We start from the raw sequence: 22,342 nt of genomic DNA, 5'->3' as shown, positions 1-22,342 counted from the left end.
CAGGAAACCCACCTGACTAAAGATCTGATTTTTGGGCGCCTGGGTGGCTCAGTTGGTTGAGCGACTGCCTTCGGCTCAGGTCATGATCCTGGAGTCCCGGGATCGAGTCCCGCATCGGGCTCCCTGCTCGGCAGGGAGTCTGCTTCTCCCTCTGACCCTCCCCCCTCTCATGTGCTCTCTCTCTCATTCTCTCTCAAATAAATAAATAAAATCTTTAAAAAAAAAAAAAAGATCTGATTTGAAAACACTCTCCATGTCAAGCGCCAAGTTTAATGGTTCGTATCTAATGCTGCAGTGGTGCGCTGCTCGTTTCTAGTTGGCCCTGTGAGGGGCATACATGCAACTTTTATTTTCTCTGTATTAAACATATTTATCTTTAAACAAAAATCAGTTCCAGTCAGGCTCTTATCAGGGAGGAACATTATTAAGTTTGCAAAGCAATCACAATGAAAAGAAGCCCGGTGTTAGCAAAAAGTGCTAAATATGCTTGTCATTCTATATGTAAGATGAATTTACTATGGCAAAAAAGAATTTGCCATGATGCTTTGCTTATCATCCCTATCTCCCAACATAAGCTTTGAAAAACTCCTGTAAATGTCACAACTATATAAGGAACATATATGATTTCATGATATTTTCTTTTTTTTTTTATTTTTTTATTTTTTATTTATTTGACAGAGACAGAGACAGCGAGAGCAGGAACACAAGCAGGGGGAGTGGGAGAGGGAGAAGCAGGCTTCCCGCTGAGCCAGGAGCCCGATGTGGGACTCGATCCCAGGACCCTGGGATCATGACCTGAGCCGAAGGCAGTCGCTTAACCAACTGAGCCACCCAGGCGCCCTTCATGATATTTTCTACTGCAGAAACTTCTTAGGGTACCACCGCTCACCATCCTAAAAAAACCCAAAACCAACCAAACAAAAGAATTTAAAAATCCAAAACCTAGCAGAAAGAATTGACTAATCAAACTAAAATTTCCCATTAAGACAGCAACAATGAAGTCGATAGTAAAAAAAATAAGCATCACATTTATGTCTAGATGAAGTCAACCAAGTAAATGAAATGCATTCCTTACTTAAACTTTAAAAAAACAAGGGGTGCCTGGGTGGCTCAGTCGTTAAGCGTCTGCCTTCGGCTCAGGTCATGATCCCGGGGTCCTGGGATTGAGCCCTGCATTGGGCTCCCTGCTCCGCGGGAAGCCTGCTTCTCCCTCTCCCACTCCCCCTGCTTGTGTTCCTGCTCTCGCTATGTCTCTGTCAAATAAATAAATAAAATCTTAAAAAAAAAAAAACCAAATACCAACTTTCGATGGATGTTTTTAAACACACAAAAGTTAGCACTCTGAAGTCTTTCTATTAAATCAAAATTTAACCACCCTTAAATCTACATTAAAACAATCCTGGAACTCTGGAATGTTATCACCTGTTACAGCTGAATTAATTCCTTAGGAGACCAATCTGGTGTTCCTAGTTTGAACTACTTGTATCCATAGCTTTTAATTTTTTAAAATATTTTATTTATTTATTTATTTGACAGAGAGTGAGAGCATGGGGTGGGGGTGGGGCAGATGGGGAGGGAGAGGGACAAGCAGACTCTGCCTTGAGCAGAGTCCCACATGGGGCTCCATCTCATCCTGAGATCATGACCTGAACTGAAATCAAGAGTTGATGCTCAACTGACTGAGCCACCCAGGCACCCTGTAGCTTTCCTTTTAAAAGAAACTAACACAGCTATCTCACCCCCATTTGGTTGGTTGAGCATTCGTACCAGAGAGTATTCCAATATAGGTAAGGATCACAGCAAGACAGATAGATGATTTTAAGTAGTTATGATGCAATTATGAAAATCTGACATTGTAAGTTATACTTTAATAATCCCTGAATATGCTACCATATTTAAAACAAAACCTTCTGTCTGCTAACATCTGAAAAACTTAACATGAAACCAGTGTAGAAAGCGACTAAAAGAAAAAGCCTACATAATGAAGACTATACATTAAGTAAAATAGTCACAAATACTTATCTTCTTAAGTTTCATAATATACATAGGGCACAAAGAAGTCAGTTTAAACTCTAATTAGAATTTCTAAACACTCAAGGTTTTCACTGAACGTATCATTAGATACATCAGTAGAACAAGTTTTCTGAATTTTTAGGTAAGTAGGGTTTGATTATTCTGACTTTAGAAAGCTAACACTAGACTCAAAAGCAAAGACACTGAAATTAAAAGGTCAGAATACTTTGACCCCAGACTTTACTCCCATATCTAAAAGATTCATCAGAATTAGGGCACCTGGCTGGTTTGGTTGGTGGAGTGTGAGACTCTTGATCTCGTGGTTGTTAAGTTTGAGCCCCGCACTGGATGTGGAGATTACTTAAAAATAAAATCTTAACGGGCACCTGGGTGGCTCAGTTGTTAAGCATCTGCCTTCGGCTCAGGTCATGGTCCCAGGGTCCTGGGATTGAGCGCTGCATTGGGCTCCCTGCTCAGCAGGAGGCCTGCTTCTCCCTCTCCCTCTCCCCCTGCTTGTGTTCCCTCTCTTGCTGTCTCCGTCAAGTAAATAAAATCTTTTAAGAAAAAGTATTGTGTTGTATCATTAGTGGTATATATGTCTTAAAACAAGAATGGACTGGGAAGATAAATATTTGTTTATAGTATTATTTTACTGAGTGATTCTGAAATGCCTTTATTTTATTTTTTTAAAGATTTTATTTTTAAGTAATCTCTATACCCAATGTGGGGCTCAAACTCACAACCCTGAGATCAAAAGTCGTATACATTCCACCTACTGAGCCAGCCGAGTGACCCTTTAAGAAAGAATTTTCAATACCTAGTTACTATTTAAAAATACCTTCAAAACATTTACCATTCAACATATATAAAAAGTACTGATTTTAGTGTATTACAACACATATTCTCCACATAAAGATTTTAGGTGAAATAATTGACAGTCTGAAACAACTTTATTTACATTGGCTATAAAAGCATCTTGAAAATTTCAAAGTCTAATTACTTTTCTTCAGTACAGTTCATTGTTGCCAGAAACAAAAGCAAAGTTTCATGTGATGTGTCAATCTGTGAATAAAAAAATTTATAAGCTCCTCCTCATATTGATAACACTTTTATGTTTAATGAGTATACATAAATCACTGAGGATAAAGATATATTAACCATATACCGAGGAGTTAAGGGAGACAGTCCAGCCTCTGACTACTTAGTAAGATGGAAAAGTCATGAATGGCATGACTTTCTGGGGTTTCGATGGTACCATCTTTGAGAAAAAGACAACTGCTCCAAATGATTTCATGAATAAGTAAAAGAATATTTCCGTCAACTGGACACAAGAATCAGCTTCTGAGCAAAAGTTAATATTGATAAGAGAAGGAAGACTTGCGAAAAGTATTCACCAAAGAAAAATGTATGCACACCAAGAGCCCGGTGGTCCCATGAGGACAAAGAGGCCAAAAGCAACAGATTAACCTTTAGAGCAGAGATAAAAGTAACCATATACTGGATGAGACCAACGTTAAAACACACAGCACTTTGATATCTACCCAAATGTTACCCAGCACTGGGTATGATCCAGAGGAGATGCCCTCTTTGTTAGGTTGCAATTTTGATGTTATCTGTAAGACTCATATTCACTTTGTCCCCCAAAAGTTTGTAATTTCTGTTTGTAAGTGACGATTTTCCAACCATAATATTAATTATGCTTCAGAGTTGCTGCCAGATAAATAACAAGTGGGGATGGTATTCTCAGAATAGCAAGGTGTTAGAACTGGCTCCATCAAAATAACTCTATCTTTTATAGCTGGTAGTTTGTGTGTGTGTGTGTGCGATTTTTAAAAAATTAGGATAACATTTACATAAGAACGTAACATTTTAAGTGTACAATTCAGTGGCTTTTAGTACACTTACAATGTTGTATAACCATTACCCTATTTAATTCCAGAACGTTTTCATCACCCCAAAACATCATCGACTTGCATCACCTACATGCATTAGCAGTCACTCACCATTTTTCCCTCCTACAATCCTCTGGAAACCTCTAATCTACTTTCTGTTGCTATGGATATGCCAATTATGGACATCTCATATACATGAACTTATACAATAAAATGGCCTTTTGTGTCTGGCTTTGTCTGTTTTAACTGGTAGTTCTTAAACCATTCTGAAAGGGTTGTAATTCCAAGGACACCAAACCACAAGTGCTCAAGATTCTTGATCTGTCCTCATGAGTGTACACTAGCTTCTACAGAACTTCTATATATGATGTTCTAGTTCTTTGACGGCCTTTTAATCACATGAAAATGGATTAAAATTGGAACTACAAATTATCATTCCCCAGAATATGTGAAGTTTCTAAAGTGGGAAAGAGTAACAAAGAACAGAGGAGTAAAATTCTTGATTTGACCACAGTATCTTAACAGTAACATGTGCTTAGGTTATATTTTTCTCTTGGTACCAATGACATTCAAGCTATTCTGGAAGACTGGGAAAACCAAGCCATTTTTTTCAGTATCTCAAAGCACTTAATAAGTAAGTGCTTTGTAGCATATAAAATATTTTTTAAAAACTGAAGTTAAAATGAGAAACCACAGGTAGGCTGATTAGATCTCATGTTGATGCTCATAGAAAGATTTACTTTCAGAACTAAGTTTGTTCTCCATGAATCAGTTCTTGGGAGTTTAACTCAAATTGTAATATATTTCTGTTCCAAAGTAAGTCTTTCATGTGTTTGTCTTGTCTGCATGATGTAGAAACTCACAGATAGGGAATTAAGCATAACACCTTAGCTTTCAAAAGGTGGCCTCATATTGATGTACTATGTGTGAATTGTGAACTGGGCTACTCTCGGCAGAATTTTTTAAAGGCTAAAAATATTTGTATAAAATAGGAAGGTGTTGTCATCCTAAAGGTCTTGAGCTCAGTCTGTGTCTCATTCACCCACACATAAGAAAAAGCCTTTAAATAATACGAGCATGACACAGAAACCCTTTAGTAACCAGTCCTATGAAATAAAAGGCTCTACCTCGCAAAGTGGCAGCAATCTTATTTACTACTGTAATACCTGTGTCTAGAACAATAGCTGGCCTGAGTAGGAGCTTGAAAACTGTGTGTGAAAGAGCAAATGAATAAACGGAATGCCCTCCTATGTGAACCCATGACAACCAAGTTCTCATTGCCAGAAGCCACTGTGAGGAAATGACTTTGGTGATTAAAAGTGATCACCACCAGAATCCTGCTTTGGGCCACAACAGAATAGCTTGTAATTGGAACTAATTTTCCCCCTGAAAACAACAGGAAAGCTAAATAAAATACATAGCATCAGAGAGCAAACCCACACAGGAGCCCTAAGAAGCCCACTGGTGTGAGCTCCACATTCATTCTGACTTCTCAAAAGGCACTGCAAATTCATGGCACAGTGAAATATATTCCTAGTGGAAAGCAGCAATCCTACTTGGCTGAGGAGACAAAGGTAGGAGTCTGGGCTGCTAAAGCAGCTAGGACTTGAAGGGCAAAATCCCAGAGAGGAGAAAACCTCAGGGAAGTGAGCCAGCAATGCTGTTACTTTATTTCCTTGAGGTGTTTGCCATCCCTAAATCAAGGTGAAGCCTCCAGGAACCCAGTAAACAGCAGCAGCTGTGAGGCTGAAGAGAGCAGAGCTTTTAGTAGCTCTTTGTGCTGAGCTCTTGGAGCAGGAGTAAGGGCAAAAACTGAAACCAGCCCTTACAAAGTCTAAAGTCAATCTTCAAGAGGATCATGGTAATCTGCCTATACTCTACCTACCTGCCAGAAGAAAGTATAACCATCTTAAAAGAAGATAACTCCATGCAGAGTCTCTGTAATCTTTAATATACAATGTATAGTATTCAGCCAAACTTATGAGAGATCCTAGAAAGCAGGACTAAATGACTGAAAACCAGAAGAAAATATATATGAATAACAGAACTAACCAATAGGGAGTAATTCAGACATTGGGTTCATCAGATGAGAACTTCCAAATTCCTTTGATTAATATGTACAAGAATAGAGAGGAAAAGATTGAGAATTTCAGCAGAGACCTGGAATCTATAGAAGTCAATGAATATTTTAGATATGAAAATACAATATATGAAATTAAGATTAAAATTCATTAGATCTAATAGGACAGAGGATAAATGAACTGGAAGACAGATCAGTAAAAATTACATAGATTGAAGAACAGGGAGAAAGAAACAGAAAAACACAGAAAGACTGTGAGATACATATGGAACACGGTGAAAGGTTTGGAAGAATCCTAGAAAAGAGGAGAGAGACAGTAGGATGGAAAAATTATTTGCAAAATGACTGGTTAGGAATTGCCAAAATTAAGGAAGAACATCAATGAAAAGATTAAACAAGTTTACTATCCTTAGGGAAGATAAAGAATCCACACATAGGTATATCACAGTCAAACTGTTAAAAATCAATGGCAAAGATAGAATCTTCAAATTGACCAGAGAAAAAAGATATATTACCTTCAAAGAAGTAATATATTACCTTCAAAGGAGTAACAGTAAGACTGATGGCTGACTTTTCCACATAACTTATGGAATGGAATGACATCTTGAAAGTGCTAAACCCAGAATTTCATACTCAGCAAAAATATCCTTCAAAAATAAAGGCAACAATGAATTGTACACTTTAAGTGGGTGAACAATATGTTACATGAATTTTATCTCAATAAAGGTGTTACAAAAGGAAATAAAGGCAAAAGAAAGTTTCAAAATTCAAAAGCTAAGGAAATCATTGACAGCAGATCTGGCACTAAAATAAATACTAAAGAGAGTTCTCCAGGGGCACCTGGGTGGCTCAGTCAGTTAAGCATTTGCCTTTGGCTCAGATCATGATCTCGAGGTCCTGGGATCGAGTCCATGTCAGGTTCCCTGCTCAGCGGGAAGTCCACTTCTCCCTCTGTCCCTCCCCCTTGCTTGTGCTCTCTCTCTCAAATAAATAAATAAAATCTTAAAAAAGAAAGAGAGGGAGAGAGAATTCTCTAGGCAGAAGGAAAACAACCTGAGACAGAAGTAAAAAAAGGCAGGATGAAATTTAAAAAAATCAGAAAGAGTAAATATGTGGGTAAACAAAATTGAATACTGATTCTTTAAAATAGATAATGGTAATAATAATAATAAATAAAATAATGAGTTGTAATGTTTAAAACATACATAGAAGATCGAGGTAAAACACATGGCAACAACACAGAAGGAAGGAGGGGTAAACAGATTTACACTGTGAAACAATTCTTATATTGTTGGGAAGTGGGAATGTACCAACTTCAGGTAGACTGTGGTAAGTCAAAGATGCACGCTGTAACCTCTAAATTTACTGCTAAATGAATTTTTAAAAAATCTCCAGTATACTCACATGGTAGGAAAAAAAATGGGTAATAGAGAGTACTTGGTTTATTTAAAAAAAAAAAAGGCAGAAAAGGAGAAATAGAGGAACAAAGAGGAAATGGGAGGAATGGAAAACTAACTGTGGGACCAGGATTCAACAATCACATTAACTATAAATGGACTAGATATTCCAAATAAAAGACAACTCAAAAATCTTAGGCAAAATACTAGCACATTGAATCCACTGATATATAAAAAAAATACATCATGACCAAATGGTGTGTGTTCCAAGAATGCAACATTTGAAAATCATTTAGTGTAATTAATCACTATATGAGAACAAAAGTGAAAAACCACATGATCATCTCAATAGAGGTAGAAAAATCATGTAATTAAAACTCTCAGAAAACTAGGAATAAAAAAAACCCTTAATTTGGTAAGTGGTATCTCTTTAAAAATTTGCAGCAAACATCATATTGAATGGTAAAATACTGAATTCTTATTTTGAGTTCAGGAACAAGTCAAAGAGGTCTGCTGTCCCACTTCTATTCAACATTCTGCTAGAAGTCCTAGTCGACTCAGTAAGGGAAAAAAAAGAAAAACTGGAAAGGGAGAAATGAAACTATCATTATTTATAGAAGACATGAATGTATACATAAAGAAATACAAAAGGATCTATAGAATTAGCATAATTAAAGTGAATTTAGTAAGGTTGCTAGATGCAAAGGCAGTACAAAAAAACAAATATAGGGGCGCCTGGGTGGTGCAGTTAGTTAAGCATCCAACTCTTGACTTCAGCTTAGGTCATGATCTCGTGGTTGTGAGACCGAGCCCCACGTCCAGCTCCACACTCAGCATAGAGTCTGCTTGAGATTCTCTCTCTGCCTTTGCCCCCCGTCAGCTCATGCACTCTCTCTCTCTCTCAAAATAAGTAAATAAAATCTAAAAAATACCCCAACCAATTATATTTCTACATACCAACAGAAAATAGATAATAAAATATAAACTTCAATAATCTAAAAATAAATCTAACCTCTCCATGTAAATCTTAAAACCTTGCTGAGACAAATTAAAGACCTAAGTAAATAGAGAGATGTACCATGTCTATGGATTGCAAAACTCAAAATTGAGAAGATAAAATTCTCCTGAAATTGATCTATATATACAATGGCATACCAATGAAACCCTAATAGATAACCTCCCCAAGGAAACTGACTATCTGTCACGGAAATGCAAAGGGTTAAGAGTAGCCAAGACTATCTGGAAGAAAATCAGAGTTAGAGATCTTACATTACCAGATGGGAAGACTATAAAAGTTATAACTGCAATGCACTGAGATTTTCAAGACACTATGCTAAGTCAAGTGAACACTCATGGAATAAGTGAACTTTGACTACTACACCTCATACCATATACAAATATCAGTGCTAGACAGATCACAGATATAATGTGAATGGTGAAACAATAAAGCTTTTAGAAGAATAATAACCTTGGGTAAAGACTGATGAAACAGGTCACAAAGATCATTAAGCATAAAAAACCAATATATTGAACTTCATAAAAATTAGAACTTTCTGGTTATTGGAGGACATCAATTAGAAAGAAAAAAAGCAAAACAAAGAGAAGAGATTTATAACAATATATCAGACAAAACCTCATATCAATAAGATACAAAGAACCTTCAAATCAATAGGGAAAAGACAGACAACCTAATAAATATAAAGAAGCGACCTGAATAGGCATTCAACAAGTGAGAATACCCAAATGGCTAATAAAGATATAAAAGGGTGTTCTACTCATCATTACTTCTCAGAGAAATGCACATTAAAACCACAGTAGAACACCAACACTTGTCAGAATGCCCAACACCACAATGACATACACACTTGACAGAATGGCTAAAACTAAAAAGGCTGATGGTACCAAGGACTGATGAGGATGTAGAGCAACCAGAACTCTCACACATTGTTGGGTGGGAGTGTAAATCGGTACAACCGCTGTTGAAAACTATTTGGCAATATCCTTTAAGCTAAATGTACATCCATCCTATGATTCAGTGAGCTTCCTTCTTAAGTATAAACCCAAGAGAAATGAATGCACATACCCACCAAAAGGTATGCACAGGAATGCTCATGACAGCTTTAGACATCAAAGCTAAAAGTTATCAACAACCCAAATGTCCATCAACAGTAGAATGGATAAATAGATTGGGATATACTCATCTGATGGAAGAATACACAATAATGAAAAAGAGCACACTATTGTCATTGCTGCGTGCAATGACGTAGATGAATTTCACAGACATCATGATCATCAAATAAAACCAGACACCAAAGACTAGACTATGATTCCATTTACAGGAAGATCAAGAACAGGCAAACAAATCTGTGGAGACAGAAGTGAGAACAGTGGTTAAGTCTGAGTAAGGACTGGGAGCCTCATCTTGAGCTAGGGGATGGTTTTAAGGGTGCATACATACATAAACATTCATTGAGCTGTCTGCTTAAGATCTGTGCACTTTATATGCCATACTGCATTAAAATTTTTAAAGAATATGATCACTACCTATATGTAGTCTTAGTACTCCATTTGAACTGCTCTCTTTGGCCACAGAATGGCAATGGTCTGGACAGCAGGCAGCAGGATAAGTTGGGGAGGGAGTAGGGAAATGGTGAGGAGAAAGCAATCACATGGGCCTCCGAGAAAAAAATAACCACCTTACAAAGCCTGTATAGACATCTTAAATAAGTTCACCTATCCACCCAGGAGACAAAACTATTAAAGACATTTATATAAATGGCTATTGAAATAGCATTTTTATAAAGTAGCCCTCTTCATGTTCCTGTCAATTATTTGTATCTCAGAGATGTAGGGCTGCTCACTTTCTCACACAGTGTCCTTATTTCCTTATTCCTACATACTTTTCATCCCCAGTGCTCCCTTCTCTGCCCCAATCAAGTACTTCTCTGATCTCAATTACAAGCTATAAACAGTAGTCAATACCTGGATATGTTAAGAAGCAGCGAGGGACGTATCAGTGTGGGGAAACATTACTGCATGCAGTCGTACAACTGGAAAGCCAGAAAACAAAGCAAGAAACAGTACAATTACTGCAGGCAGGGAAGACACCACAGATGGCGATGGGTGGCCTGCATTCAGCTGAACCACGGTGGGACTATCCTTCGCCTCTTCATTGTTCACCCAGAAGAAAAACAGTTTTTCATCTTTTTATCTTCCACTTACTTTCTAGGAAGACAAATTCTTGTCCTTCTGTAAACTGAGGAAGAATACACATAGTTACATAGATTATTGCAGCTTAGATTATTTTCAGCAATTCCAAACCCAAGGATACATATCTGTTTAGACAGAAGTACACCCGCTATACATTAAAATGCCAGTCTTTCAAAAATTCTTGAGTATGTATCAATGTGGTTTCCTCTTCTTCTAAAGTTCTTAGGATGTTTTTCAGAACTTGAGCACTAAAGCATTAACTTTATGTGTAAGTAGCACCTTTGTATTTCCCTTCTTATTCATCAAAAGAATGAGAATGATTATACATTTAATCTCTCCTTCTACTGGTATTTATAACTTTAGCAAATAGGCTCGCACTAGAGTACCTAAAATAAACTGTTATAAATGATCGAATGTCTACATAGCCACCAAGTCTTTCATGAGGATAATTGTCACACATCCTTTCAACACAACAGTGCACATTTTCCGTGACCAGCCTCTCAGAAAGTTAAAAATAAAACTGCAGTGAAGAATGTCAAGCTCGTTAACCTAACTGGATTTTAAACAAAGAAAACAAGAGAAACAATGGTTATCCCAACTACCTACAAGCGGAAATAGCAGAAAAATAAATCTGTAGTATTCTGTTCATACTTAAATTTCCTTTTCCAAGTCATGGCATTTTTTTTTTGTTCTATTTTATTCTTCTTTCTTAGTATAGGGCTTTTTGTTTGTTTGTTTGTTTGTTTTAGAGAGAGAGAGTGTGCTAGCATGAGGGGAGGGCAGGGTGGAGGGAGAGAATATCAAGCAGACTCCCCGCTCAGCACAGAGCCCAACACGGGGCTCAACCTCATGAAGCTGAGATCATGACCTGAGCCGAAACCAAGAGTCGGAAGTTCAATCAACTGTGCCACCCAGGTGCCCCTCTTAGTATAGGGCTTTAAAACATCAACGAAAAGATAAAAACTCCTCCATATGGGAAGGAACAAGGATGAAACTGGAATCTGTTTTAGTGGAGAGTACTTTTATAAAACCATACAAATTAAAATTGTAAAGCAATGGAAATGACACAGAGCTGAATATTATCCCAGTTGCCTATGGTCCAGAGAAGTTGCTGTGGTAAATACCAGCTTGACCTATCTGAAGCATTCAACTCTTGATAACTGAAGCAGCACTCCAACTAGAAAAATATCACAAAATGTCCTTCCACCCATCCCCGCGGAAATATGCCAGGAATATGAAGCCTGATGAGTAACTACCAAGAATCCTGTTTTTCATCCAAGTCTTCTAGATGCAAAATAACAAGCTTTTTACCATGTGGCCGGAAGTCCTCGTGGATAGGAAATGGCTGGCAGTCAACAGGACCTATCTGGATGAGTGCAAACAAGTCGAGACAGATGGAATTGGGAGATACTTCAGTTTCGTACTCCTTTTCTGCCTACTAGCAGGAAAATGTAAAATATTGGTTCCTGCTTCATTCACGAATTCATGAACCAGAAGGTGGACAATGCCCTTGGGGAACCGTCATTTACTGAGTTAACCTAACAGAGAGCTGGGTGGCCAAGTAACAGGGCTCAGAAGCGAGATCTTGAAAGCTCAGAAGAAAGAAATGCTGAAGATGAGAAGTGAAACGGGGCTAACCCCATGTTCTTAGGATGGAAAATACTGCCCCCTTGAAAAGACACGTTGTCCTCATACACACATGATTTAAATAACTGCTCTCAAGAAAAATATTCTCCCCAAAGAATGTCACAACTTTGGAGGGAAGTCACTTAAACAGCCAGCGAATAAAACCTCTAAGTTGCTGTAGCAGCTATTTCCTTTGGGTAGATGAGACTTAAAATATTTATTTATGCATACTTCTTCTGTTATCTTTTGATTACTTTCCCTTTCTTGGAGTTTTGGAATGACTTGCACTTAAATTCAGAATTTCGTGAGAGCCTGCTACATTCTTTTTAGTGCCAGACAATGGTATCGAGTGCAGATGGGCATTCATGTAGGGGATAGAAGTGATGACAGGCCAGAAGCCGGGTGTCATGGTGAAGGACATCTGAGGGGCCAAAGTCATAATAATTGTATGGTATTTCATTATGTTACGAGAATTCATCTATAAGACAATTGTTTTGATACGGTGTAAGTGGCACATCAGAATTTAACTTATTTATTTAGATCTTAAAGAATATTACAAGTGTGATAAAATGAATATCCAAATCCTGTTCTTATTATTGGCCACCACGTGCAAACTCAAAGTAATCAGGTGGCCGAAGGCACAAACGGGGCCAGTAGTTTAGAGACTCCCACCATTCTGAGGTACCCTGACCTTCATAAATATGATAATAACAGCGTTTGAAATGGCGGCACGGGAAATGAGTAGACAAGCAACTGTATACTTTAAAAAAAAAGTAAAGTGAGATACAAAAGAAATTCCCTTATAAAAAAAGAGTTACTGTTATCCTCACAAGCTTCCTTAAAGTAACTTACCTTGTATTTTACATGTAGCCTTTACATAGTTATTTAAGAAATCGGTAGCAATAGAAAAATATTAAAAAGTGTTCTTTCCTGGGCAAATGAATCTGCAACTCCAACACAAAGATGCATGTTGAAATTAACTCCAGGTGGCTTGATTTTCGGTCCCAGGGGGTTCACGGACTCATTGTTTTATAGAAGTTGGGAAGAATTCATGAACTTCAAAATAGCTAATTTAACTCAGTCAGCCACAGCATCTGGCCTAAGAAGTAGAAGAAACCGGTCTTTTAAAATGTATTTCATCTATTACCTGCTTGACTCTCAACCAGCCATATGTAGTCATAAAATATATGCATCGGGATTTAGGATGGTGTGAAAACTACATGCAAATAAAATCACTCAGGGAAAAAGGGGAGAGGTGATTTGGCCTTACCTCCAAAATTAATATTATATAAATTTATGTCTATATTTGGTTTTTATAGATCTACTTCTTTTTTACTCCTAATACTAAAAAAGAGTGCTTTCACTGAACATTTTCATTTGAAGTGTTTTTTAGTTTACTCCTGCTATGACTCAGTGAAAGCTTTGTGAATTTCCAAGTGCGAGTCACCAGCCACGAAGAGCCTGTACACAGTCTAAGTGCTGCAGACTCAGCATCGGAGCTGTCTCTCTGGCATTGGTAAGCAGGGTGAGGATGAAGGTACCTGACAAGGGGGCACCATTCCGAGTGTTTTTTGAGGTTCTTCCAAAAGCCCGTTCTGGGTTATTCAGGGAGCCTCATTGTGATGGACTAGCCTTCTCTGTCCTTCCTCCTGTTACTCTGCCTGCCTTTTCACCCATTCCATTTTCTGTCAGGTCCTGCAGAAGAAGAGGCACTGAGAACAGAGGAAAAGGAAACCCCTCAATTTCACTCTCCGGGAGTCAATGACGCCCAACAATCCTTAGGGTATGCTAACTATTTTTCTGGATCATTTTCCATTAGCAACAAAGTCCCTTTAGTTTATACTTTACAACTAGTATTTCCTACCAGGATGCACAGTTTAACAAATGACCTGAAGAGCTAACTTAGACATTTCCAAACCTATTTAATATAACTGTAGATATAAATGGACATTTTCTTGGTTATTAAATCGCTGCACCTGGATGGAATCACATTCTGTGAATTTGCTACAGGTTGGTAATAATTCATGTAAAGATTTCCCATCATGACCAGGAAAGATTGCAAGCTAGGGGTACAAAACTTTCACTGACTCATGAGAATCATGGAGCCATTTGGGCCACTGAAAAGTATAGAAAGTTATTTCCAATAACCACTGTGAACAAAAATGTGAACAGAATAATACAATATTTTGAAAATATTTTAATATTTGCCATTTTTTTGCCTGTGCTATTAATATATACATTGATTTAGTAATAAATATACTACTATTACATAGAGCGCAATATTTTAAGTATTCATAACTGGTTGAAATTAATGCTGCTATCATCTCAAGAAAGGAATAAATAAATATCATGCCCAAATTCCAAACCAATGCTCAAGAGGTTATCATTAACAAAAATGATAAAATAAACAGGTCGGGCATTATCTTTTTAAGCATGATTCTTGTAAACATAGCCAAGATCACTTTTCTCAGTCCTGACATTTTGTGTGATGGCTTTAAAAGAAAATACAACATACAAATCCTATCACTTCTTTTTTTGCATAGGGAATGAATTAATCGTATTTGAAAACGCAGCAATCTTTCAGTGAAATGTCTTCATCACATAGCACTTGTTTTCTGTAGGAATTCAGAACTTTGGAGCAATAAAGGTGCTCTGCATAAGTTTATAAAATATGCTTTCTGGATTTAAAATTTAACAGAAAAATTTTAAGACAAGGCATAGTCATGATTCTAAAATACTATGTATATAACATCTGCCTACAGGAGGGTGCGCCCTGTGGCAGCACAACACAATGTACAAACGTGAAGCACAGTGTTTCACAGAATTTCCCTTCAGATTTTCTTCGTATCGGTGCCTAAGTGGCTTACGATTATGCCCATTCCGCTTGCGCATACAAGGTAGAAAGGGGGATGCAAGGACAAATTTAAAGTGGATAATGGAAAAACCGGCCAAAATGCAGTACATATGCTTTAAACAGTGCACTTTACAAAATAGTTTGCTTTATTCGTATTCTCTCATAAAGTGCAATATTACTTAAAACAGAGACCTGTACCTTACTATTTTGCAATAACCATTAAAACAAATCGCCAGGAAAGAGCAGTGCAAAATTAAAAACATATGTAGCTTAGCATGCATCTCAGACGGATCCCAAATACAGAGCATGGGACCTTAAGTTCCTGTACTTTTTTTTTTTTTTTTTACTTTTTAGAAAAAGATTAATAATAATAGGTTACCATCGTATGTAACCATAAAATAAAGACAATAAGTTAAAATCCTCTCTCAAGAAATAAATGTACGCCACACATACAATTCACTACAGAATCATTTTGAAAACCCTCAGACCCTTTCCTCTGATAAATCACTGTTCGAGGGGGTGCAAATCTCTTAAAAACCCACGCTCTCCACAAGGCAAAGCAAAAGGTATCATCATCACGGTACGAGTGACTCTTGGTGGCAGACATCTGAAAAACCTGCGACTCATTCTGTAAACAGCTCAAACCTAACCAGTCCCTAATTAGATTTACAGACAGACACCTTTGCTCTTTCCACAACAGTCCCACTGGCATCATGCCAGGCTGCTGAACGGTATAACAGGTGCTCTATTCACAGTAACATTCTCTGTCCCGTGCTTTTGGACAAGGATAACCAACTGGGTTTTCCTGAAAAAATTCCCTAAGAGGCAGCTTCCAAGAAGACCAACAGGACACGGTTTGAAAAGCGTTAAGACATCATCTCAGGCACATGCTGAGGGCACTCGAGGTGCAGACGGGTCATCATCGGTGACACTCCTACCGTCCCCGCACCACTCAGTCCGAGAACTGGAAGAGCGTGTCTGGGTGAGTGGGGTCCGCGGGGTTGCTGGGCTGCAGGGTCTTAGTGGGCGTGGTTTTCCCGTGGGAGTGAGAGGAGGACGAGTGAGAACTTTCGCTCGAGCTACTGCGTGTCTCTGTACTGGTGCTGGTCTTCTTCATTTTCCTTCTCTTCGCCAAAGGGGCCTTGTCGACATTCTGAAGGCAAAACCCCTCTCTCTTGTATTTGTTAAAGGCCTAGGGGAGAAAGAAAGGGAGCCCCTGTAAAGGTCAAGGGATCCAAGTTCTCTTGGAAGCTAGGACTTCTGGCAGAAGACAACTTTCGGTTGGCAACCCCAGCTGCAAGTTGCTCTGGGAACAAGGTCCTGAAAACCATCCCATTTGCACACCTCCTGTCAGGGTATGGAAGCTCATGGGAAGAGTCTCAAGGGCTCTGTTTAAATCAAACCAGCCAGGCTGTTCAGGAGTTAGGATTCTCATAAATCTTTCGAAGAAGTTAGTGCTACCTTTCAATAAAAAACACCAACCTCTCAACCCCTGTTACTTTTACTAGTTTGGTGTCTGAGATTTAAAATTCTGCCCACAGAACCCCATACAGAGCAGACTGGATCTGTTATGGGCCCTCCTCTCCACTTCCAGGTCGGGGTAATTGGGGTATATCTTGGATACTTGATCTGCACAGAGAGGCTCAGCTCCACCCGCCTCAGGCTGGCTTTCTCCTCACAGCTGCCTGTCCCCACTTCTCTTAGCCTCAAGTTTGGGTGTCACTCTTGATAGCTTTGCATCAAATGTCACCGGGAAGGATCATCTGTACAAACTCTTGCAGTTAATCCCTTCACACCTCAACATATCCGAGTTCATTAATTTTTAATCCATTTCTGCAGCTGAAAAAGAAACGCTATCCCTTTTCCTCTCTCAAGATAATCCCTTCAGAGGTAATTTACTTCTCCCTAACTCCTCTATTCCTTATACAATTATCTTCAAGCATTTGCATCTGCTCGGCACAAATGCACACATACTCTTATTCCCTATCCCTCACGGTCTCTAGGATATGTAATGCATAAATGGCTGCTGAGGGAGTGAACGGACTTGGGACACGTGCCTTAGTTCCTAACGTTTACGTACAGCTTTTAGAGAAAGTAAGTGAGGCTCTTTGAGAGATAAAAGTTCCAATATCATGCATATTGTATTCATTATCTACTGAAAATTTCAACTCTTCAAATATCAAACTACTGCCTCACTCACAAACTCATCCGAAATGTCAAGTAAGTATTTTGTGGGTTAGCAGTGACTCGGTCCCCCACATACCTTCTGCTTTAATAAATGTGTTTATATCATGGAGAGATTTATAAAAACACACCTAGAATGAAAATAACACATTCTTTTAAATGTACTACTAAGAGTGCGTCTCAGAAGTTATGGAGTAAACACATCTGATTCCTTTTCAAACCCGCCTGCCACGTGCAGAGCGCAGGGCCTTACGTGGAAGGTTGCTTTCACACAGGTTTGCACAGCAGCTCCCGAAGATCCTAGAATGTCCGGAGTCATCAGAGGATTTGAGGACAGCTGACTGCCATCTTGAAGCCATTCGTTGTATCTCAAGCCTGACATTTTAAGCCTTTTATTTGGATCGACTGTGAGGAGTCCTATGGGAATAATTAAGACATTTTTTTTTTTTTAAGATTTTATTTATTTATTTGACAGAGAGAGACACAGCGAGAGAGGGAACACAAGCAGGGGGAGTGGGAGAGGGGGAAGCAGGCTTCGCGCTGAGCTGGGAGCCCGATGCGGGGCTCGATCCCAGGACCCTGTGATCATGACCTGAGCCGAAGGCAGACGCTTAACGACTGAGCCACCCAGGCGCCCCAAGACATTTTTATTTTATGATTTGTTTCAAACATAAATCTCAGTTAGGTTCACATGATACAATGGTTTCAATAAGGCATCAACCTTCTACCAAGGTCATTACATTTTCATATACATTTCAATCCCCTAGTAAATCCTGAATGTTAATGACAAGGCCCACAATAGCCTACGTCTACTGCAGGCTAACTGGCTTCTCAATCAGGAGGAAATTGGCACCCAACACAAAGACTGGGAAGCTCCACAGGAATGGGGAATGCCTAGATGTACTTCATTCATGTACCAACACCTTGTACAAGCCAGCGGGTGCAGTAAGGCACTAGAGATGTGGAGATGGAGACCCGAAGAGGAGCTATGGGGAGATACACAGACAAAAACGAGCTCTGACAGCATGAGGAGACAAGCACAATAGCAACATCCCCACCCATAGTGTGTCGGCGACCCAAGGGCACGGCTCTGACCGCAGTGTAGTCACCCTGGAAGGCTTCCAGAAGCTGAGTCCTGGAGGATGAAGACAAGTGGGCTGGATGAAGAGGGGTGCCCCAGGACTGGAAAGAGCAAGCGTGGCATCATGCGGGAATCTGAGCGCTGGCACATTTGAAGAATTCAAAGGCAGCGTGAGGGTAGCAGGAGGCCTGCGCAGGCAGGGCCAGGTCCTGAAAGGCTCTGGATTTCAAATGCTCCCGTACGGCAGTCTGACCTGAAGCTAACGGGGGCCTCTCTGAAGGACTTCTAGCAGAAGAGGGGCACGATCACATCTGGATATGAGGAAGGTCGCTCTGCTGATTGATACCGGACAGGTAAAGGCAGAGGCAGTGAGACGAACTGAAAGGGGCTGTGGGCTCTCAGGACAGAAAGGACGGCGGGAACTGAGGGCGGCCACGTGAATGGGGACGAGGGGGTGGTGAGGCCGGACGCTGAACTGCAGGACTGGGTGGCTGGCTGTGGAAGGCGAGCAAGGTGGGGGGCGGATGGTGACGCCCATTCTGGCTGCCTGGCAGTGCAAGAGGGGGATGGGAGGGGGCATATTTTGGGGGAAAGGATAGTAAAACAGTGTCAGTGCACTTTGGAGGTGTTAGATTGAGATGCTGTGGACCCTGCAGATGTGGATAAGATTACTAAGGGATAGTGAAGAAGAAAATAAGGCTCAGTAGAGCAACCTGGACACCTTCTAGAACACACGTGAATTTCTTGAGTAATTAACAGATATATGTGAATGGGTAGGATTCCACTTCAATCACCACACATCATACACGATATAAAGTTTCATTAGAGTCTTACCTTGGATCAAATCTTTAGCTTCTTGGGATACATTCTTCCAGGCTTCTCCTTCAAAGGAGAAATCTCCCTTTTTAATTTTCTTCATGATTTCCACCGCACTGGTACATGTCAAACTTTTGTCATGAGATTGGAATGGAACTTGCCCTGACAACATTGTATACTATCAAGAAAAAAAAAAAAGGAACAAAACAGAATGTCTGCCAAAGTCATTGTCAAAGCCATGCTAGTCATTTCATTACTAACTTCATCAGCATAATTTACCAAATACTACGACCAGCATTATTGGGTTTAAAAGATTATGTAGACTTCTATCACTGAAGCAACAAACACATTTCAAAGCCTTGTAAATAAAGTGAGACAGCTTATTAGATCAAAATTTAAAGAGCAAGAAGAACAAAACAAGGATACTCCAACTACTTCAGAAAAGATAGTACTAATATTAACAGAAAGTTGAGAGATAGCAGAACCTTTCAATAACTTTTTTTTTTTTTCTATTCAGTTCCATACATCCTTTCCTCAGGACATTAACTGTGGTTAAGGGCTTCAAACATTTTTTTTTTTTTAAGATTTTATTTATTTATTTGAGAGAGAGAATGAGAGAGAGCACATGAGAGTCGGGGAGGGTCAGAGGGAGAAGCAGACCCCCCGCCGAGCAGGGAGCCCGATGCGGGACTCGATCTCGGGACTCCGGGATCATGACCTGAGCCGAAGGCAGTCGCCCAACCGACTGAGCCACCCAGGCGCCCAGGGCTTCAAACATGGCCCGAAGACCAATGACCAACTTTAATTTTATTTTTCTCATCGTGGCGTTAAATTGAATTCTCTACAACCACCTGTTTTCACTGTGGCCATGTGTTTGAAAATTTATGTTTAAGGTTTTTGCCCTTTAAAAAGTCAACAGAAAAACTGAGAAGCTAAGTAGGGCTCGTCTTTGCAGCAGAGACTGAATATAGACTTCAGAGTTCTTGCAGGGTTTTCTCTCTGCTCGCTGAGAGACTTACGGGCCCGCGGAGGTGACACCCGGCCATGAACGGCGGGGTGAAGCGACAGTGTCCGAGCGCAGAGCCCCCGGAAGCACCGCACAGCGAGCAGGGGCTGGCGCTCTCAGTAGGAGCCCGCCCACCACGGCAGTTATTCACGAAGGCACACAGAGGAGGGTGTCCGTTCCAAGCCCAGCCCTCAGGAGGAGGTGGGCACCCAGCGAGAAGTCCCAGGGACCTGGAAGGACCCGGCCATTTCTCTTTTGCGGCCACGTGTGTGACAAGCAGGCTCCGTCATGACGCACCGGCCCTCAGAAAAGATGGACGCTCCCAGACCGGACAATGAAAAGGACATTAAGGGGGGACAGCAGGAGATCCAATTAGGTGGGCAGCCCACAAACCCTGGGCGGGGAGGACTGAACACGAAGGAGTGAGGCGCCAGAAAGAGGGAAGAAACGTGGCTCCTCTGAGGAGAGCAGAGACCAGGAGGCTCCGGCGGACTCGGACTTCCTGTCACGGGAACACCGTGCCTGAGAGGACAGAGCTGGGCTCGCCAGCATGGAGGGCGTGAAAACCGAAGGCGCCGAGGAGAAGAGGAGAAGAGGAGAAGAGACCCCGGGCACTGACTCGGAGCACGCTGACGCGAAGACATCTGTTCTAAGGAGGGAACTGCGAAGACGCCCGAAGACCAACGACAGCTATTTAAGAAAACCAAGCACCTCCCTCAGTCTCGTCTCCTTTACCCTCCCCGCACAGTGACGCTCGGCAGCCTACAGCTTTTCCCCGGCGTCTCCCTGCGCAGACGTCCCGACGCGGCCCCGGCACCTTGCAGGCTCCGCCCTCGCCCGCCCGCCCGCCCGCCCGCTCAGCCTCGGAGGTCCCCGGGGTTCCCGCCCCGCGTTCCGCACCCACAGCTCCTCGGCCCCCCTGACGGCGCTCCAGCTGCTCAGGCTCCTTAGAAGGCCATTTTTCTTTCGAGCTGGCAACCATCCCCCCCCGCACGGTGTAACTTTCCGCGAGGTGTGACCAGGGCCTCCGCCATCTGCCATGTTACTCCACAGACAAGACACACGGCGGGAGGGGAACATGAGCTTTTGAGTCAGACACACCTGGCTTCCTGCTTTTTTACTTACCAGCTTGTTTTCTAGCTGTTTAGTTACTAGTTGGGCAAATTTGTTAAGCTCTCTTAGACTGTTTCTTCAGCTTTATAATAAATGTAACAGGACTGAGCAACCCACTGCATTTGGTAAGAGCATTAGCCAGCTCGGTGGGACACCCAACCTCACTCTGATTTCCCTGCCTCCTCTTTCTCTGGTTGGGAGGCAGCAGGGACCGCATTCCTGATGCAAAGTGGGGGAATCAGAACAGCGAGCCATGCAACTTTAAAGTCCCTTCCTAAAGGTCCACTTTCTAGATCACTGCTGGCACCAACTATCTTAGCCCGGGTTCCCCACAGAGCAGAGTCTAAAGCAAAAGCTAATACACAACCACATCAAGGAGTGCGGTCCCTGGGGAGGAAGAATTTAGGAGAACAGGGAAGAGTGTCCACACCAAAGGAACTGAGGGCCCTGGCTAAAATAGACCAGCCGGGATCAGCTGCCACGCTGAATGTGGTACAAGTCAATATGGTGCTGGCATTGATAAGCACCTACTGATCTGGCCATTAGATTCTTCTTGATTTCTATCAATAGGAAAGATCAAAGCAGTAAGTCCTTATGTGGCAAGGACAGCCTTCACTGTCTTGTCTGAGAGCTGTCCGAACTCTCCCACTCTGTTATAATACAGTCTGTTAGGCCCTCGACCATCTCGACATTCTCAAGAACCCCATGCTGGCCCTCTGTAGTGATGTCTTCACGAAGGGAGACCTGGTGAGCAGGAACTAGCGTATCCTAAATGCCTTCTAAGCACATGAACACCAGAGGATGGGAGACAGACTGGACGAACATTCAGGGAACTGTCACACTGGTAAGAACGTTTTAGAGCTCCCATGGTTAGGGGCATAGAGACTTGCCCCTGAAAGACAAATTGCTGTACCTTGTACCACTGAGAAAGAGGCACAGGACTTAGTGGGCTTCTTGGGATTTTGGTGACGGCATATATCGCTCTTCTCGAGAATACTGCTCCAATCCGTTTATCAAGTGACTGCGGAGGCTACCAGTTTTAAGTGGGGCCCGGAGTAAAGAGGATTCCG

At 41.0% G+C, this 22,342-nt stretch overlaps 1 protein-coding gene across 2 annotated transcripts in view; it reads right to left on the bottom strand.

The window, feature by feature from the left end:
• Nucleotides 1-13,798: 13,798 nt before the first annotated feature.
• RPS6KA5 (ribosomal protein S6 kinase A5) overlaps nt 13,799-22,342 on the bottom strand; it is a 178,529-nt gene continuing 169,985 nt past the window's right edge. For both annotated transcript variants that reach the window (XM_034992596.1, XM_034992597.1), the window contains 3 exons: nt 19,172-19,331; nt 17,510-17,673; nt 13,799-16,264 (listed from right to left, as the gene is read on the bottom strand). In XM_034992596.1, coding sequence (XP_034848487.1) covers nt 16,025-16,264; nt 17,510-17,673; nt 19,172-19,331 — 564 coding nt within the window. In that variant the 3' untranslated portion in view covers nt 13,799-16,024. The remainder of the gene's footprint in view (nt 16,265-17,509; nt 17,674-19,171; nt 19,332-22,342) is intronic.

Source organism: Mirounga leonina, unplaced genomic scaffold, assembly GCF_011800145.1.
Source record: "Mirounga leonina isolate KUSES-001 unplaced genomic scaffold, KU_Mleo_1.0 Mir_82, whole genome shotgun sequence".
NCBI lineage: Eukaryota > Metazoa > Chordata > Mammalia > Carnivora > Phocidae > Mirounga > Mirounga leonina.
The sequence above is the reverse complement of the archived record's forward strand: the minus strand, read 5'-3'. Positions and strand labels throughout refer to the sequence as shown.